Here is an 18,096-nt window from a genome sequence, read left to right on the forward strand (position 1 = left end):
GGGAAAGAGCATTTTCCCCGAAGTGGGGAAAGAGCAGTTTCCCCAAAGTGAGGTAATTTGCCCCACACCAAACCACACATGCAGAGGCATATGATGTAGCAAAAAGTAGGAGCAAAAATCTGTGCCACTACTATTTTTGCCCTGCAAATGCATGCCCTTGCATTTGGAGATATGCCCTAATAGTCTGTTTTGGGGGTTTAAACACCACCACCTTAACTGCCACATGCTGTGTGCAGTGAATATTTACAAGTACTTACCCAACACCATGGATGACAAGCCCAATAAAGAAGATGACAAAGAGATGATGGGTATACCAAAACACTTCAAAATATGACCTTCGAATAGTTTTAGTGGATGATGTGATGATTAATATAAGGCATAGTGTAATGATGACGCCAGTGAGACCTGCCAAGTATGTGAAAGCAACATATAGGCCACCTACAGGATTCTGTAAAATAAATGAATGCATTGGTCTAAAGAGAGGAAAACATATCAAACTTGTGCTGGGCAGCACCCAACTTTCTTATTTCAAAATCTAAGACACTCTATAAGAAATCTTGAGAATAGTTCATTCTAAGTCATGTGCTTTTGTAAAAGACTACCTTGTTCTGCAACACTGCAATTTGACTGAATCTTACCCTGCATCAACTGCTACCCTGAATGAAATAGGGCTAAATACTGTGGTTTAGCTTCCACTTACTGTAGGATAAGAGCAGATATACAAAACAGTTACTGTGTAGGGCTATGTGAACCTTCGGTCCCTGATTCGATTCGGCAGAGATTTGGCCTGATTTGGCGACTGAATCTCTGAATTCGCATCAAAATCAGAGGACACTTTAATCTCTCCGAATCAAATCGGAACCCTCCAAATTGATTCGGAGAGATTTGGAAAGATTCAGAGATTCGGACATAGACACAGCTTTAAATGTTTTTTCTACATACCTCTAGGTAGCAGGGGCTTGTCAGTGCTGCAGTGCTGGGGAAGATGCAGCATCCCACAGAAGCGCAGGGGGCTCCCCAGCGTGCTCAGCCACAGACCCAGAAGTGGACCAGAAGCACTTGCAGTCCCCTTCTGGGTCTGCTGGAGAGTGTGCAGGGGGGCCCCCATGCCTCCTTGGCTCGGTGACTGCTGTCTCCTGGGTCTGGGGGGGCACCCAGAGTCCCCCTGTGGCTGATCACCAAGCGAAGGAAGGTGCACAGGCCCTGCACTCTCCCCGGCAAACCTGGAAGTGGACCGGAAGTCCACTTCTGAGTTTGCCGTCAAGCACGTGGAGGGTTCCCCTGTGCTCCTGTGGGATGCTCCATGTACCCCAGCATTGCAGCGATCACGAGCCGCGCCTGCTACCTCAAGGTATGTAGAAAATTTTTTTAAAGATGTGTCTATGTCTGAATCAGCATCGAATCTTCAGATCTGGATTGAGCTGAATTGAATCAGGGACAGTGATCTGAATCAACAAATCATAGTTTCATAGTTCGTAGTTTGAATCACTGTCCCTGATTCAGGCCGAATCCGAAGCAAATAGGGCCCGCTTCACATGCCCCTGTTACGGTGGAGGGATAGAGAAAATGTGTTCTAAATGTTTATGCATGGAAATCAGAATCAGACATTCTGAGTTCACTTTCTGTCTCTGTTATGGACTAAGTGCAGAGAGAGGTAGGTAGCTGTGTTGTCTGAAGTCAGACAGAAGGCAGAGTAGATATGCACCTTGTAGACTAACCAAACAAGATATATATATGGAGCATAAGCTTACATGAACTCAAACTCACTTCACCAGATGCTATGAAGGGACTGTAGGAAGCAGAGCTTCTAAATAGAAAGTAGTTGGAATGCAGAGGTTAGGGAATGGGGAGGAGAAAGGAGCTCTTCGAGAAAAATTACTTAAACACACATTTCCATAATTATGCAGATGAAGTTTGTGGCCTGTAACCATATTTAGACACCTAAACCAATACTTTGCTTTTCAGTGGCACTGAGCAGCTGCAGTTAGTAAAATTAGTCTGAATTAATGGCTCCAAAGAATTTGCTAGGGAAAAATGCGAAGTATTATTAAACTTTGTATTAATATAATTAATTATTGCTAGATGTCAAGGAATACATTACATGATGTTTGCTTCTGCACTATAATCTACCAACCAAATGCAAATGACTTCATTTAAGACAAGTTAAAGGTCCAACCCAAATGGCCCTTTAGATTAGCATGCATGAGGCATGCCAGTTTCTATGGCCAACAGCATTCCACATGCATATAGATGTCCTTTACTCCTCAGTCTGAATGGTCAGGCATGCATTTACAGTTGGGTTGACTGGGTAAGCCTTTGGCACAAATTGAAAGCAGGATGCAAATTCATGTCTCTGGAGCCATTAGAAGATTTTTCACCTCTGTTACGATGACACAGTTGTACAGATGAATATTCCTTATGGCACTATTTCACTTGCCTCATATTTTTCCCGAACAAAGTTCAGATAGGTTTGATCTGGCTTGTCTTCAAGTTGAGAAAGAGCATATGACAAATTTCCTTTCTTATTAAGACGTGCCTCCACCAACCATTCTACATTAAATAAGTGTGCGATGGTGTGAATTGCTGAGAATGACAGAGAAAATAACAAGTGTTAAATGAATAGGTACCCAGTCAACATTATTGGATTTTGAACACTAAAGCTTTGTCTACCACAGATTAGAATTTTCATTTTCTCTATCCATGTAAACAACCCTCATTATAAATCAAGAAAAAACTATTTCTACTTAGATATTATGTGTAATGAAACTTGGGAACACCTACCAGTGTGAAGGGCAATCATCCATGCCACCATTTTATGAAAGGTGAGGTTCCTGTCCAACTGCCTCCTGATCCGTGTTGAGCAGCACTTTGGTTTAAAGAATGGAAAAGTATTTGCAAATTATTTCTAGCATCAAGGGTACAGTAACATGTACACATGATAATAGTTTATATCTGATTATTATTAAGAAATTTAGAAAACAAGATAAGCACATTTCCACATGATAAAAGAAAGTATGGAAGTTCTTCCTGTCCCTGGGAGAAGTACTTTGCAGAAAATTGGGTGGATATCTAATATTTTCTGCTAATCAGATAGGGCTGATCATGCTCAACTTCCAGGAATAAAACAAAGAAGGCTAGAGGAGCAGTATGTGTGGGGAAGGGAAACAGAAAAAGGAAGATAAAGATTGCAGGGCAAATTCATTTCTACTATGACTTTCCAACTTTCTTGCCTTCAGCAGAGTTACACCATGGATGACTTAGACCCTTTGTGTTAGTTCATATCTTGATATGTCATAAACATCCACCTTATCAATCAATGTTAAAATATGAGCAGGATGCAATTCTCTTCTTTGATTATCTTCCAGCTGTTACTTAACTTATAGGAGAGATCTTCCTCATATAGCAGTGCTACCCTGTTCACTGTGCTGACTGACAGGAGAGATTGGTCTTCCCATTATTTTGCATTTTAAGATGTAACTTTAAACTGTAAATGTGTCCATGTATAGAAAAACATTACTCTGCCTAACTGTACCCCAACTATGCAAACAGTATTTAAGAACCCTCGAACTTGTTATTTTGAAAGGTCAAATTCTGCAGTAGTGATGACAGTACTGCATGGCCATATTTGAAGGAATACATGTTAATTAAATAAAAGGAAGCAAAATACCTGACATGGAGGATATACAAAGAAAATTCAACCATTCTTTCAATTAAACATTAAGGCTAGGGACAGACATTCAAAAAGCCAGCGCCTGAATTGATTCTATCTTTGCAAGTTATTCTAACCTGCCTAGACTGAACCAATTTGTAAGTGAATAGACATTCCCTCTTGACTGAGGAAATTCAGGCACATGCATGCAGTGGCTCAGGCCAGAAGCTGGGGGGGCACTAGAGCACACCCTTGGCTGCAGGGAAGCTGTGCTGGGGAGTGTGGCCAGCCCCGGCAGCAGCCTCAAGTGAACTGGCCAGGGAGGGGGTTTAATTCCCGTTCCCTGTCCTAATGGCATGAACCCAAACTGAGATCTGCCTGGTGCTTCCCCCTCGCTGCAGCAGGGGCGGTGGCAGGGGTGTGACCAGACACTGGCCAGCATGGCCCCCTGAGGGAACCCAGAGGGGTTTACTCTGCTAGCCCCGACCACCACCTCCACCAATTGCTCCCTGCACAGAGCGAGTGGTGGAATAAGCCCCCTCCCTGTCCCCTCCGCCTGATGCCAGACAGAGGTGGGAAGTAACCCCCCTCCATGCCCCCATCACCTAAGGGGGCCATTCCAGCCAGCCTTTGGCCATGCCCCCACCCCTGCTGCTGGAGCAGCGAGGGGACAGGGATCATGATGGGGGCAGCAGCCCCTGTCTGGTTTCCCAGGAAGCACAAGCCTCTTCCCAGTGGTGGGAGGGCTGTGCTGCGGGTGGGACATTAGGAAATGGGTGCATGGAGGAGGTTTATTTCCCCACTCCCTCTGGTCTCGGGCAGAGTGGATAGAGAAGGAGCTTATTCTGCTGCTCACTCTGCGCAGGGAGTGATTGGTGGAGGCGGCAGTTTCGGGCTGGCAGACACCAGCTGTGGTCCGTCAGAGGGGACAATAAACCCCCTTTGCCTCAGGGAGGGCCATGCCAGGTGGTGTCTCATCCCTGCTGTTGGAGCAGCAGATGGGGCACCAGATGGACCCCAACTTGGGTCTGTGTCTGTGATGGGAACTGGCCACCTTGGCCAGTTCACTTGAGGCTACTGTCAGGGCTGGCTATTCTCCCCTCTTCCGCCACTGGAGCAGTGTGCAGAGAAATGCTTGGCAGGTCCGTGTTGGTGGGAGGGGAATAAACCTTTTTTCTGCCCCCTTCACTTTAGGGGTCTGGCATCTGGCCATGGCCCCGCCCCTGTTCTGGCTAGGGAACAGAGGGGCGGGGCCAGCCCTGCTCCGCTGGAGCAGAGAGCACAGCCCCCCCCCCGGGGCTGCAGGGCATGCTGGGATTTTGGGGGACTCCAGTTTAACTTAAACTAGAAAGGGGTCTGGGACAGAAGTTCCATAAACCGGTCTGACCTCAATCAATTAAGTCTGATACTGCACTGAACCAGGTTTATCTCAGACCAGTTTCGGCCATTTTGAAACTGATTTATGTGCCCTGAACTTATGTGCTGTTACAGGTTTAAACCAATTTCTGCTCACTTAAACTGGTTTATGTGTAACTTCTGTCCCTAGCCTAACTGTTCTTTTGTGCTTGTTAGGAAAAAGTTTCCACCACAGTATTACTGAACTACCATCAGCTGCATAAGTTAGATCATTTTTACTTTGTTTGATAAAATGAAGTCACAATCTTTGCAGCAGCATTTCCACAGCTTACAGATCCTGAATGTGTTTGATTAAAGAAAATGGCAAAAAGAATAAAATTGGTAACATTTCCAAATCACTCCAATAAAGAGCTATCCATATTTTGCATGAGGTAAAAAATACCTTCTCCTTAAGGTATTGCTTTGTTTACAAAAAGTGACTGGAATTAAAGACCTACAGCTACCTTCACAAATGCCTATTTTAAAAGCCTGAGCTCCCTTCAGGGTCCCTTGCTTCTTCATTTATGGGTTGTCCAGCCATATTGAGAGTGAAATTTAATAAGCCCTAGTGATTCAGCAGAAATGAATCTACAACTCCCTGTGGGTTTGGCTGTTTGCTAACTTGGTGTGGTAACAGGTGACTGCTAGTATTCTACTTCAAATAGGAAGTTGTGCAGCAGAACTTGCCCTGTGTCAGCAGAAAAGAAAGACATCTTCTCTGGGACACAAGACAAAAAGCTTCAATTTTCTCAGCTGTGGGATTTCTCCCATCTTCTTAGCATATAACATTAATATAACATTAGGAAATTGCCTGCAAAATGAGAAATCAGAGTCCTATAATTCAAGAAGTAAGCAGTTTAGTACTAGAAATAGAAGGTCCCACATAAAATCCCGCATAAAATCTAATCTCTCTCTCCTGGGAACCAGTTTTGAGATTTCCACTGATTTCCCTAACACTAGAAGTTGGTTTCTAGAGATGGGGGAAAGGGAGCAGAGGGAGCTCATTCTGGGGGTTGCCCAGCCAGTGCTGGAGGATGGGGTGGGTGAATTGTAGCCCCCTTGAGGTAGGGGCTCCAAACCATCTGCTTTCCCACCCCAGCACAGCTGGGAAGCCTCCCACCCCCCAAGTACTCCCGGGGCAAGGGGAAGGACTTTCAGTGGCAAAGGTCAAGGGTTAGGGGAAGGACTTCCAGATGGCAGGACTTCAAGATGGCAACCAGGGGGCGGGGCACCTGTCAAGGGGAGGGGCTACCCTTGTGGTGCTCAACAGCTCACCAAATGTTATTAAGAGGCCCTCCAGATGAAATAATTGCCCACCCCTGAGATAACATCTGTTGGCTTGGGAGGATTAGTACAACTAATGGTGCTTTCTGTGAAGCACCATAAGTTAAACTGGGGAGCTGCATTTCTGTCTGTGCTCTTATTGCTCAGTTTTATATATGGGGATGCATCTCAGTCTCCTTTTCTTTTGTACAATTGCAGTAACAAAGTGGGAATAGAACAAGCCTGAGAATCTAGCTCCATGAGCCCAATTTTTACCCTTTCATGGACTGGTTGTTATCCTTCTTCATGTTTTGTAACAGGTATTGAGCACAAGAACAGTTTTGGCAGAGTTGGAAATAGAACCTAGACATATGGAATTTCAGCTAGTTAGCAACATTGCCTTTCATAATGGAGTTGCCAGATGAAAATACTTGCTTATGTTGCCATTATCCACTGGATCATACTTTCCTTTCAGAGCCATCCATAATCTTAGGCATCTTGAAATCCAGCATTCTGCTGCTGTCTGGCAAATACTGTATTTATCCAAAGCCAAGACTACTCAAAATGTGTTATAATTTTGCATATATAGAATCAAATTACTGGAGGGTCACCTTCAATTTGTCTTCCCCACTCCTCACTACAGTGGGGAAAGCAGTGGCAAGGGACAGGTGGTAGGGAGGCAAGTGGTGGGAGAGGTGGTGGTAGGAAGAGACAGGCAGGGGGAAGGTCAAGAAGCCTGACCCCTATCCCTTGTCCCACACTGCTCCCTGCTGCCTGTCCCACAAGCTACTTGCCCCCCTGCTGCCTGCCTGCCCGTATCTGCCCCCACATCTCCCTGCTACTTGCCACTCCCTCATACCTGTATCCCCTGACAACCTCTGCCCTCCTTCTCAGTGCCTGCTCCCCTGCCTGACCTCCCCATTTTTTCTGCCCCTCCTGCCACTTCTGGTCTCCCACCATCTCCCCACCTCATCTCCTTCCCGCTCCCCTTCCCTCCAGCTCCAGTAGGCTCCAGCCCAATGCAGCCTAGGGCATGGATCATGTGCTTGCTCCAGCTCCAGTCCAGCCTAGTAACTGTGGTGGAGGACGCAGCTCTGGCCCAGGCCCCAGGGCCTGGTTGGAGCTGCCACTGCTGCATCAGCTGCTGCCTTGCCAAGCTAGGCCCAGAGCAAGCACATGCTCTATGCCTTAGGCTGCAACAGGGTTAGAACCTGCTGGAACCAGGAAATAAGCAATGGGTGGGGTGAACAAGAGGCAAGGGGTAGAAATTGTGGGTGGGCATGGCGGAAATAGTGGGGATGAGGGCAGGCAGTAGCTATGGCTCTAGCCCCAAGCCAAAGCCAGACTCATAACTGGAGCTGGATCCACCACCTGCCTCCCCAATGGCTTGTACTCAAATCCAAGTTGGGGGGCTTTTTTCCATGTTAAATTGGGCAGGAAAAACCTTGTCTTGGTTTCAAGTAAATATGATAGTTTTATTGCCCACTGTCCTGATGTGCACTAGCTTCTAGTAGTTGTCCAATGTGAAGAATAACCAACTTATGAAGAATATCCAACTTCATGGATGACAGATACATTAATAGCTATTAAACAGAACTGTCAGGGATGTATTCACCAATGATGGTGGATGCCAGGGATGGTATGATGGGATAGATCACTCTAAACATATCCTGTTTTTATGCTGTCCCTCTAAGGCATCCACTACTGCCACTGTTGGAGACAGGCCTATTTGTTGTGCTAAGTATCAGTGGGCTAGGCCCACCGAGAAAACTGCAAGCTTCCCTCAGCCAGGGAGGCCACATAAAACACAAAAGCAGATTCTGAGGGACAACAAAAGTGAAAACAGAGATGAGAATGCAGGTCAAAGGTTAATAATGAGTGCTCCAAGGGGGGATACTGAGCAGAGTACACTGACCAGTGCCCACTGACCCCTTTTGGAGGCAAGAAAGTGGGCAAGATACATGGACAATTTGTCTGACTCAATATGGCACTTAGTAGGTACATCTACATGTGCAGTTAGCATATAGCAATAAACTCTGGTGCAGTTTGCTCCAGAGTTTATTTATCCCAGGCATAGCATTTACATGTGTGCCTGGGACCACAGCATTGAGCTGGATCAGAGCAGCCCCAGCTGGCAGGAGATCCAGGGGCTCAGCCTGCCAGCCCAGGGCTGCTCTACTCCAGTTCAATGTGCTGCAGAGGGGCTGACTGGGGCATGAGGGTACTACAGTGCAGGGCTAGCCAGCAGGCAGTCCACACTGTAGTACCCTTGTGCCCCATTCCCATCCCTGGTCGCCATCTACACATGCATTTTGGCGTGCATAACTACTCCGCTGTAGGATAGTATTTGTCCCAGACAGTACTATCTTCCAATGGAGTTAATTAATTTACTATGCCCTAATGTAGGCACACATGTAGACTGTGATGCTTTACAGTGGAGCTAATTAGTCAGGTCTGCAGAAAAGTGCACATGTAAATGTTCTTAACTACTGTTACTGTTACCACTACTAACATAACCAACAGTTGCTCCTTTAGCCTAAGTGAGTTGTAAAGGTCAAGCATTCAAAAATAGCATTCAAAACCATGCCAGGATAAAGTATCCTTATGTAACCTTAACTTTGCTTCTATATGCATCATGCTAGTTGTTAATGACTTGATTTTATACTCCAGTTTTCATAGGAACCCAATTAAATTGTGGCATTATGGGGTATACAAATAATCCAGCATTAAACTCTACAAAGGGGGGGATGCATAACATTAGAGTAAAATAGTATCTGAGATAAGAAGGCCCAGTGTGATCTAACCTCACATGTTTTTAATGACTGATGATGTTCAGTTTGTGGGAAGAATGTTAGAGATTATACAGTTCTTGCAATTCTCAGCTGTGGTTTTCTTCCCATATTTTCTCCATATATAAATATTATGTAATATTAAGAAATTATCTACAAAAGGAGAAGTAAAAATCTCAGAGTTAATGGTTTCTTAAACAGTGACAGTTATATGGAGAATACAGAACATATTATATGTTAGGCCTAGATTTTTTTCTGGAAGATTCATTCTTATGCATCCATTCTTATTCTTAGTTTCTAGCTTTGTACATCAAACTGGCAAGATTAAAAGCAATAGTTTGAGCCCTGCAAAGCATAACAAGACATTTATTCAGATCTGTCAAGTCAGATGCAAGATTCTGCAAGCAATGCCTCTGTTGCTCGAGTCCTGCATTTCTCGATAATTAAACTAACTGCTGTGACAAACTTGTTCTGCATTTCATAGGTGTTGTGTGACATGGATGTATATCATAGTTCAGGATGAGTACAATTTACCCTTCTGCCATTTGATTCAAGCATCAGGCAAATACAAGCAGGCCAGCCATCTCTCTGCATACGGCAGGTCCATCTGGGAGGTGATTAGGTGCTCCTTATAAACAACTGACAGAACATCTGTAGGGAGGAGGCTGATTGCTACAATAGATGCTAAGGAGAGGTGTGGTGGGCTGTAGGGGCCAGGGACTCCAGCTAAGGCTGGTCAGGAGGACTGGGCCAGCTGAGGGAGATAATTAGTGGCCACAGGAAGTCAAAAGGCTCCAGGGAGAGAAAGCTAGAGACAGAGGGTTGCTTGTTTAGTAACTGCAATACTTGGGTAGGGATTCTCATAGTCTGGGACAAGACCCAGGGGCTGCAAGACTAGAGGCAGCAGCAGCACCATGCCAGGGAAATAGTCACAGACTGTCTGAGAAGAAGGACTGTGGTGCAGAGAGAGCAGCAGGAAGCCAGAGGCACCTTCTCAGGTATTGTCAGGACTGTGACTGAGCCCTGTATGGACTATGTTATGGTACTGAGTGTTGACTTGTGTCTGGGATGTTTCTGAGAGGTAAGTGTAGCCAAGAAAATAAAGGACTGTAAAGGCAAAGACTGTTTGTCTGAACTAAGCAAAAATCTCTGAACCTGCTACAAGAAGTATGAAAAGAAATGAGCTGCTGAGAAGGCAGATGGATTGGCTGCTTAAATGTTATGCTGAGGAATAAAACTATGCCTGAACAAGGCTTGGGCCCAGCAGTGAAAGCTTTGTGGGACAGGGAGCAGGCTAACAGCACTGCAGGCAGGAAGCTGATTATAGCCCTATGTTGAAAAAAATCCTGCTTCTTGGAGGTTCAGAGAAACCCAATAAGTCTTAGTTGACTTCAACCATTGGGGTGGCGCATAAAACAGAGAAGGTACCTCTAAGACAGGAAATGACAGATGGCTTTACAGATCAAGAGCAGCCCTTTGATCTGGAGCTGCTATTCATGTGTGTGTTGAGGATGGGAAGAAGAACGCAATCACTTAGATGAAAATGACATAAATATGGGAATGCACTTGCTTCTGTGTTTTTTCTGTCCATGAGTTATGGCAGGTAGTAGCACTAGTTTTCTAGTTCCTGTCTTTGAATGAGAATAAGATGATTGACTACAATTCAGTGGTGATTTGGGGAACTTAAGTTGGGTATTATCTGTATAACGGCTAGGCAGGCTACTATCTCGCATGTTATTTTGAAAGCGTTTCTTTCTCTTACCGCACTTGATCCTCTGAGGAAAGAGAGCAAGTTTCGACATACTGGCAGCAGAATTAGCATACAGTTGAAATTCAGGCAAGCTGCAGGTGCTCTTGCCAGTGCTAAAGCATGCTGTAATGTAATATAGGACAATAAGTTAGGGTATCATAGAGGGGACTAATCTGTATGAGTCTCACAGACATGTTTCACTAGCTTTTCATTGGAGGAAATGAAAATAAGGATTTCACTAACATCATTTAGATTTCATAAGAGTGCCAATGGAAACAATAGAAAACGGAACCAAAATTTCCTCCAATAAGACCTTCCTATTTTTCAGTTCTTAATAACTGTACATAATTGCTTTATAACAAGCTACCTATTAAGTCTGCTAATGGCAGATATCACCAGGTAGTAAAGTTCCATGTCCAATGACTATAAGGGTATATATAGACATTTGTGGAGGTTAGATCAAGTTAAAAATGGCCACCCAATGCAAGGTTGGGGGGGGGGCTAGTGGAGGGTTGGGAGGAGGGGCAGCCAGGTTCTGCAGTGGGGTTTGCAGGGTCCAGGAGGGTATTACAGGAGCAATTATAGTTGGGGGGGGAATGAGGGGCTATCTTCACCCCTCCTGGGGACCAGGGGAGGACACGTTTAACTTCCTGATCTCCCCATCCCACCCCGCAAGCAAACCATCTCTGCCCACCCCAACCCCAATGTACTTCCTTGGCTTCCAGCACCAGTGACTACTGATTAAACTGGCACCAGGTGCAGCTTGTGAGATGGAGGTTGGCTGGTCCATGGAGGGGGAGATTATTTGTCTGGGGATGGGGCAAAGGGCCAGGAGGCTAAAAATGCCCCCTGCTTCATCATTAGGATCTCTGGTTTTCTGATGCAAGAAAATCCCAAATTTTCTGATGTAAAAACAAACCCCAAATCCATGTTTTTTTCCATGCTTTAAAATAAAAGGACAGAGATGCTCTCACTTGCTCTTATGTTTCATTTTAATCACAGAAATGTGAATTTAGGGTTTTGTGTTTTTTCTTGTTTGTTTGTTTGTTTGTTTGTTTGTTTGTTTGTTTGTTTGTTGTTTGTTTGTTTTACATCAGAAATCTTGGGATTTTTTTTATCAGAGAACCAGGATCCCTGTTCATCATACTTACTGTAATGAGAAAGTTGGAACCTTTGGAAACTCTAGTAGGTCATAGCGCCCTGCCCCGGGACAATCCAATTATGGCTCACAACCCATGGTCTTCCATATATTTTTAATATAGTCATGAACGGCAAATGCCTTTCTAGGCAAATTGGTATGTAAATTATTTAATTTGGGACAATGAATAATGTCATCATGAAAGAACAACTGAAGCAATCATTCCAGGGCAATATTTTACTCTCTCTCTGCTTAAATAAGTGGTTAACATCTGTGTTGTGCTTCTTAATTAAAAGGAGCATAATTCCCACTTGAAGATGTCTTAAGAATGGGAGATATCTCCTGGTTTTCTGTATTGTAGAGCTATGTATTGTTATACATGATTTTGGAACTACTAACTTACATTTCAGGCATGATGCTATTAGGGTCAAACGAAACTGAGTTAAATATAGGAAGGCCATCTTAAGCATGTGTCCATTCAACATATGCCAAGCTAATGCATGAATTGGACTTACCTTAAGAAGTACCCTTGTGTAGATGTATTCCTTTCCAACATCATACACAAGGTAATACCACCAAAAGAGAAAGATATTTAACCCCAGCCACACAACCTGAATGAGAAAAACACATTATGCAGTCAAACAATATGCTTCAATCAAACAATCTGGGTTTGGTAAAAGAATAATAGGGTGAAAGTCTATGACCTGTAGCATAGAGGAGGCTGGACCAGATGAGCTAATAGTCTCTTTTCTTCTTAACTTATGAATCTTCATCCCTTCTGACTACTCTAACTTCATGGAGATTGACTTTTCTCTGTGGAGAGTAAGGGTTGATAGGCTTTTGGTGTTTTTGGGGTGCGGGGAGTTTGTTTTGTTTACTAAAGGAGATCTTTTTATCTGCTCTTTCATTCTATAATGTTTTCCTCACTCCCAGCTTTCTACCCTCTCTACTGAATCCCCTCTTCCCTCCTCAAGCATGTGGAGTATTCCTCTGGTTACTGTTAAGATAAGGGTGCTAAATACTTCCTTAAGTGTAACTGCCCTATACAGCATTGGCCTGTACTGGAAGGAAGGCTAGATCTGCTAAAGGGTGTGGGATTAGTTTGCTCCGAGAGATGGAGAAAATAAGCCACAATCCTACAGCAGCTAATTGAGTCATCTTTTGCCTAAATGCATAGGTATAGCTATGTGATTGTGCAAGATCCATGTGACACTGGGCCCATGCGCATCTACTTTTGTTGGTGCCTGTTATTAACGGCTAGAATATCATTTCAGTTGCACATCTTTGGTCAGATCCACATTTGTGGGTTGTGCCAAAAACAAGGGTGTGGTGGAGGGTTCCTAGCCATCCTGCAGCAGCCCTCCCATTGCAACCCAATTGCACTGAATCAGTACATTTCCCTTAGCTTGACGCTATTTGCTTTTGGACTTCAAGCCACACAGTGAAATGGCTCTAAACTGTGGACAGTTTGCACCATGCTGCACCAGGCTAATGGTGCACAAACATGGTAGAGCAGGGAGATTGGGGTGGGTGGGTAAACTTTAAATATTATGCTTACAATCAAAGTTGACAAACTGTAGTACCAGCTTCCTTTTATACCTAACCTTTGGCTTCAGGGGTAACTCCTGCAGTGTTCCTTGGCCCACCATTGTGGCTGTAAAGGAGTTTGCAGTTAGCCTAGGCCTTAAATGCTCCATGAAAAAAGTTTTTAGAAAAATTCTTAATGTTGCATTAGGAACTTGATGCCCAGCTAATGTATTATAGCAGTAGCTGTGAATAAAGCAGAACATTTTTCCATTCAAACCCTCTAGCAAAAGAGTTCCCTTTACGACTTCTCTTCATCTTCCCTTACTACTTTCTATATTTCAAATAACTCTTTGAAAACAATTTTTCTTACTTTAGGGGAAATAATATACTTTATTAAAATTCAGGTAATACTGAGTTCTTGTACAGAGAACATTTATAATCACCTCTTTCCTATTGGTGTATTTGTGTCGGCTTCAACAAAATCTGACAAGTCGTTAACTTAGTTATACATCTTGTTAATACAAAACTAAATACCTAATGGCTTCCTAGAGCAAGCACATGCATTTGGGGGGGGGGGCGCAGGGGAATCCAAATACAAACCATTTCTCCCTATATGCCAGACTCCATTCCTCTACCCACAAGTGACTTTCCAACCACTTTTGTAACCTACCTGGAGCTAAAGGAACATACTGGCTAGTATAACACCACGTTACTTGCACTTTGCATAAAGCTGCCGTGAAAGTGAACAGTGCATCTCTATACAGGATCCTGGAATCTGCAACGCTGACCCACATAATCTTGTCACTGAGCACTGTACATCGTGATCTAGTTCAGCTTTATTAGCATTTGCTTCTCAAAAGCCTTTTACTGTACCATCATTTGCTGGGTTGGCTTTTTAAAAAATGTATACAGTTTATATCAAAATTAAATGTTGCTTGCTCTCTTAATTTCAGACATTTTATATTTATATTACATTCATATTTATAGCAAGTTAAATGAGACTTGGCACAAAGGATACAAGTCAAGTCCCTTGTTGGGTTTTGTTTTTTTGTTTTGTTTTTTTTTGTGGTTTCCCCCCCCCCCCAACAGGACTAGGATTTCACCCAGAATCTCTTAGTAACCGCTCTCTTCAGGTGCTATATAACACCCTTTGTCACAGGATCATATATGAAATAACATCAAGTAATTGGCATGTGTGATCAGAAATAAACTGCAAGAAAGGATTGTACTTACAATAACAAAAATGGAGAGTCCTTCATTCTCCACCCAGTTGCCCATGGTTGCCTGAACAGAGAGTGTACTGGCTTACTGCTGAGGAAATATCTGTATCTTCTCACAGAAGGAAGTGAGAACAGAAGCCTGGCTGCAACTATTTCCTTCGTCATTCACTTAGAATAGAGTTAAATTGAAACCACTGTATGGTTCAGTGATTTACTATATTTTCTTCTGAAGCCTTGACACCTCAATTAAGTCTCCTCCTAATACAATACTGTTTTTTATTCTAAAGAGATCATGGGAGGGTTTTTCCACTGCAAGACATTGCTACCTTTATAGACTTCAACACACCCATTCTAGAACAATGAGAAACATCTTCATTTGTTCATCACTGCATCCTGGTGCTCATTCCTCACCTCCTAACTAATCATTCTTAGAACTTCTCATTGCCCTGTACCCCAGGACAGCCTTCAGAGGCTTACCTAACATTTCCTTCCTTGCAAGGCATGCATCGGCATCTCTGTTCTTCTCACCAGCTCACAGCTCGAATCCTCAGCCAATGCTGTAGACATGTTCCCCTCCCTGCCAGTTAGTCTGAAAAGATTTCCGGACCTTGTCATAGCTGGCATGTTTCATACTGTCCCAGCTCCTCAAGCTACTTGAGTATGTAAGGGTCTCAATGTCCTTCTCACTCCAAATGTTTTTTCTCACCAGAAGACAACCCAAGAGGCGCTGAACTCCTCCAGTACTACAGAGTCAATACTGAATGAACTTATGATCCACAACGTTTCCAGGAAGAACAGTGAAACATACATTTGGTTGCAGTTGTTTTTAAATGATCCCTTATCAGATGTATATGGACTGAAGGGTCCTTATCTGGTACAAATTAGCATTAGAAAAAAAGGGGCTGGTGGTGAGGTCAAAGATGAAAAAAGGTTAAGAGGGTGTGGTGTCTAACCCAACAAACTTATACCTGTGGAGACGAGGAAAAAAGAAACATTTAGACTATTTGATTTTTTTTTTTTTTTTTTTTTTTCTCCTTTCTTCTCTACCTGGAAGTGGTCTCTGAAGTATCAAAGGTTCTAATAGAAAAAGAAACTGAACAACTGAAAAAATATTAGCCACTTCAATAAGCCAGTGCAAAGATCTTCTCTTCAGAAGGTCTGACAACCTTCTATCATGCCTTTAGCCTGCAACAAGTGACTGCTCAGCAGAATATGCTGTGACTCCACCTCCACCTCCATGAGGTATATCTCTCACACAGCACACCCCCTTAATTGCAAATTCATCTGGAAGCAGAAGAGGTAAATGAATTTCAGTTAGTCTATACAAAAAGCAGACATCTCGGCCACTCCTGCATATGCCATGATCCATGAGTGAAAGTCTAGCTCCATGCAGGACAGTGAGAGTTCAGGCACTGACTTCAGTGAGAACAGGGTTTTACCTTTATGGTAGGTCACAGGAGAGAACTGGTGTGTGAAGGTACCATAAAACTGCTCCTCTCACAGCCTTTGGCCTATTTCCTGGTCCTTTCCTACTCATTACAGTTGCTGAACAAGTGAAAATTCCCCCCATAAGGTGTTGTCTGTGTCTTGAATTCCTTGAACTTGCTTTTGTTAAAAATATAATAAAACAATTGTGCCCATAAGTATTTTTCTTGTAAGTGCCAGCTGTGTATTAATATTTATAATGTAGGAGTGTGTGAAATAAAAAATCATTTTAAAAAAAAAAAAAAAAAAAAAAAGCCCTCTCACTTGTATGCAGGCTCTGAAATTTCCTGTTTTTATAATTTTTTTGCAAAATAGCTCATTAGAATAGGAGAGACTTAAGCACAAAATTTGCATATTCCTGCAGCAACAGCTTTCACTATATACAGATCTTCTTTTAGGGAAACATATATACAGAAATGTTCAGGGTCAAAGAGTTTGATTCTTCTTGCCATTAGTTCTCACATATCTAATATAAACTCATTCATCCTGTCTGCCAGCATAATTATCTAGCAAGAGCTCAGTAAACAGACTGGATTCACACATTTAGCATCTGGATAAATTTAAGTCATAATCCTATATTTCTGAGAAGACTTGTGAGCAGTAAACATACTGACCTGCTGGGTGACAGAACAAGGAAATTCCTATTTATCTCTTTTGCAAGGTTCAAACCACAGAAAACCACTTATTCCTCAGGTGTACTTTTCTGTCCACACATTTCCCCTTTAATTATCTTGTACCACTGTGAGGAAGGAAGTGACCTGTTACCAAAAACAGGTACAGTTTGGTCTCTTGAGGGACAAGACTATGGCCTGCGTACAGTCAGGGCTTCTTTGCAAGCTTAGACACATAATTCAGGGACAGCTGCAATTCCATTACTAATTACCCTGGTTGTACACCAAATTAAGATACAGTCACATATCCCAATGATCCTCCATTCCCTCTTGGGTGAGGTAAGGTATTATTACCACCCAAGTCAGGCAAAAGAGGCAAGAGAGAAGCCTATATATAATCCAAGGTTTTAGTGATTACTCCCAAAGCATAAGAATAAGTGCTTGTCTCTGCTTTTCTAGTTACCTGCAACAGCATAATATGGATTCTCACCTAGATCAAGTGAGGAAGAAGCTAGCTTACAGGCTGGCTTGACTTTACAAAGGTCTTCCCAAAGCTTCTTCCTGTTTACACCCAATACTTATATGTGGGTTATTTAAAAAAAAATATTCTGATTGGTTTTGTTCAAATTTGTTTGTTTCACTGAAACTTTGGGAGCTGGACTGAACCCATTTTCCTGTGGACTTGGAAAATGCCAAGTAGCTGGGGTCTATGTCCTTGAGAAAAGAACTCCCTGCCAGAACTGGATTTTTATCTCTTTCCTTCACTATCTGGTAATGCGATTTGCCATGTTTTGCTTCTTTTACTTTGCTGAATAGATCAGTTATACTATATAACAGATTAACAAAACAATAATTGGGGGTCGGACTCAATGATCTATTGAGGTCCCTTCCGACCCTAACATCTATGAATCTATGAATTGCTACCTTTAGCTCCTTTTATACCCCTATCCAAAATGCAGTTATTCATTCTTGGTCTAGTCTAATATTAAAGGCTTGATAAACAGCTTTTGCTTTCCCAGGTTATTTTTTGTGAGTGAAATGGAAGCTTATTGGTTGTTGATTATATACCAGCTGAAGTATATATCATTCATAACTCAGGCTTTTGCTAGGTCCATAATCTGCACTAGCTAGTGTAGTGACTGTAGTTTGTACAGAGTCACTGTACTGACTGTGACAAAGTACAGAGAGACAGTCAAAAAGCCTGAGGATGAATCAATTCAATCTTCACAGGTTAGTCTAAACTGGGTAGATCAAAGCAATAAGCAAGTG

At 43.0% G+C, this 18,096-nt stretch overlaps 1 protein-coding gene across 4 annotated transcripts in view; it reads right to left on the reverse strand.

Annotated features, from left to right (window-relative positions):
• Positions 1–15,313, reverse strand: part of LOC102373183 (cytochrome b-245 heavy chain) — a 29,567-nt gene extending 14,254 nt beyond the window's left edge. Inside the window, exons 1-7 of one of the 4 annotated variants that reach the window (XM_025205230.1) lie at positions 15,209–15,257; positions 14,745–14,795; positions 12,500–12,595; positions 10,859–10,969; positions 2,782–2,866; positions 2,438–2,583; positions 258–448 (exon numbers count right to left, since the gene is read on the reverse strand). In XM_025205230.1, coding sequence (XP_025061015.1) covers positions 258–448; positions 2,438–2,583; positions 2,782–2,866; positions 10,859–10,969; positions 12,500–12,595; positions 14,745–14,789 — 674 coding nt within the window. In that variant the 5' untranslated portion in view covers positions 14,790–14,795; positions 15,209–15,257. Of the gene's footprint in view, positions 1–257; positions 449–2,437; positions 2,584–2,781; positions 2,867–10,858; positions 10,970–12,499; positions 12,596–14,744; positions 14,846–15,208 lie in introns of those variants that run through there. The other 3 variants (XM_025205241.1, XM_006015655.3, XM_025205246.1) reach the window with 3 other exon arrangements.
• Positions 15,314–18,096: the final 2,783 nt, after the last annotated feature.

The sequence above is a fragment of the Alligator sinensis genome, unplaced genomic scaffold, assembly GCF_000455745.1.
Source record: "Alligator sinensis unplaced genomic scaffold, ASM45574v1 scaffold243_1, whole genome shotgun sequence".
NCBI lineage: Eukaryota > Metazoa > Chordata > Crocodylia > Alligatoridae > Alligator > Alligator sinensis.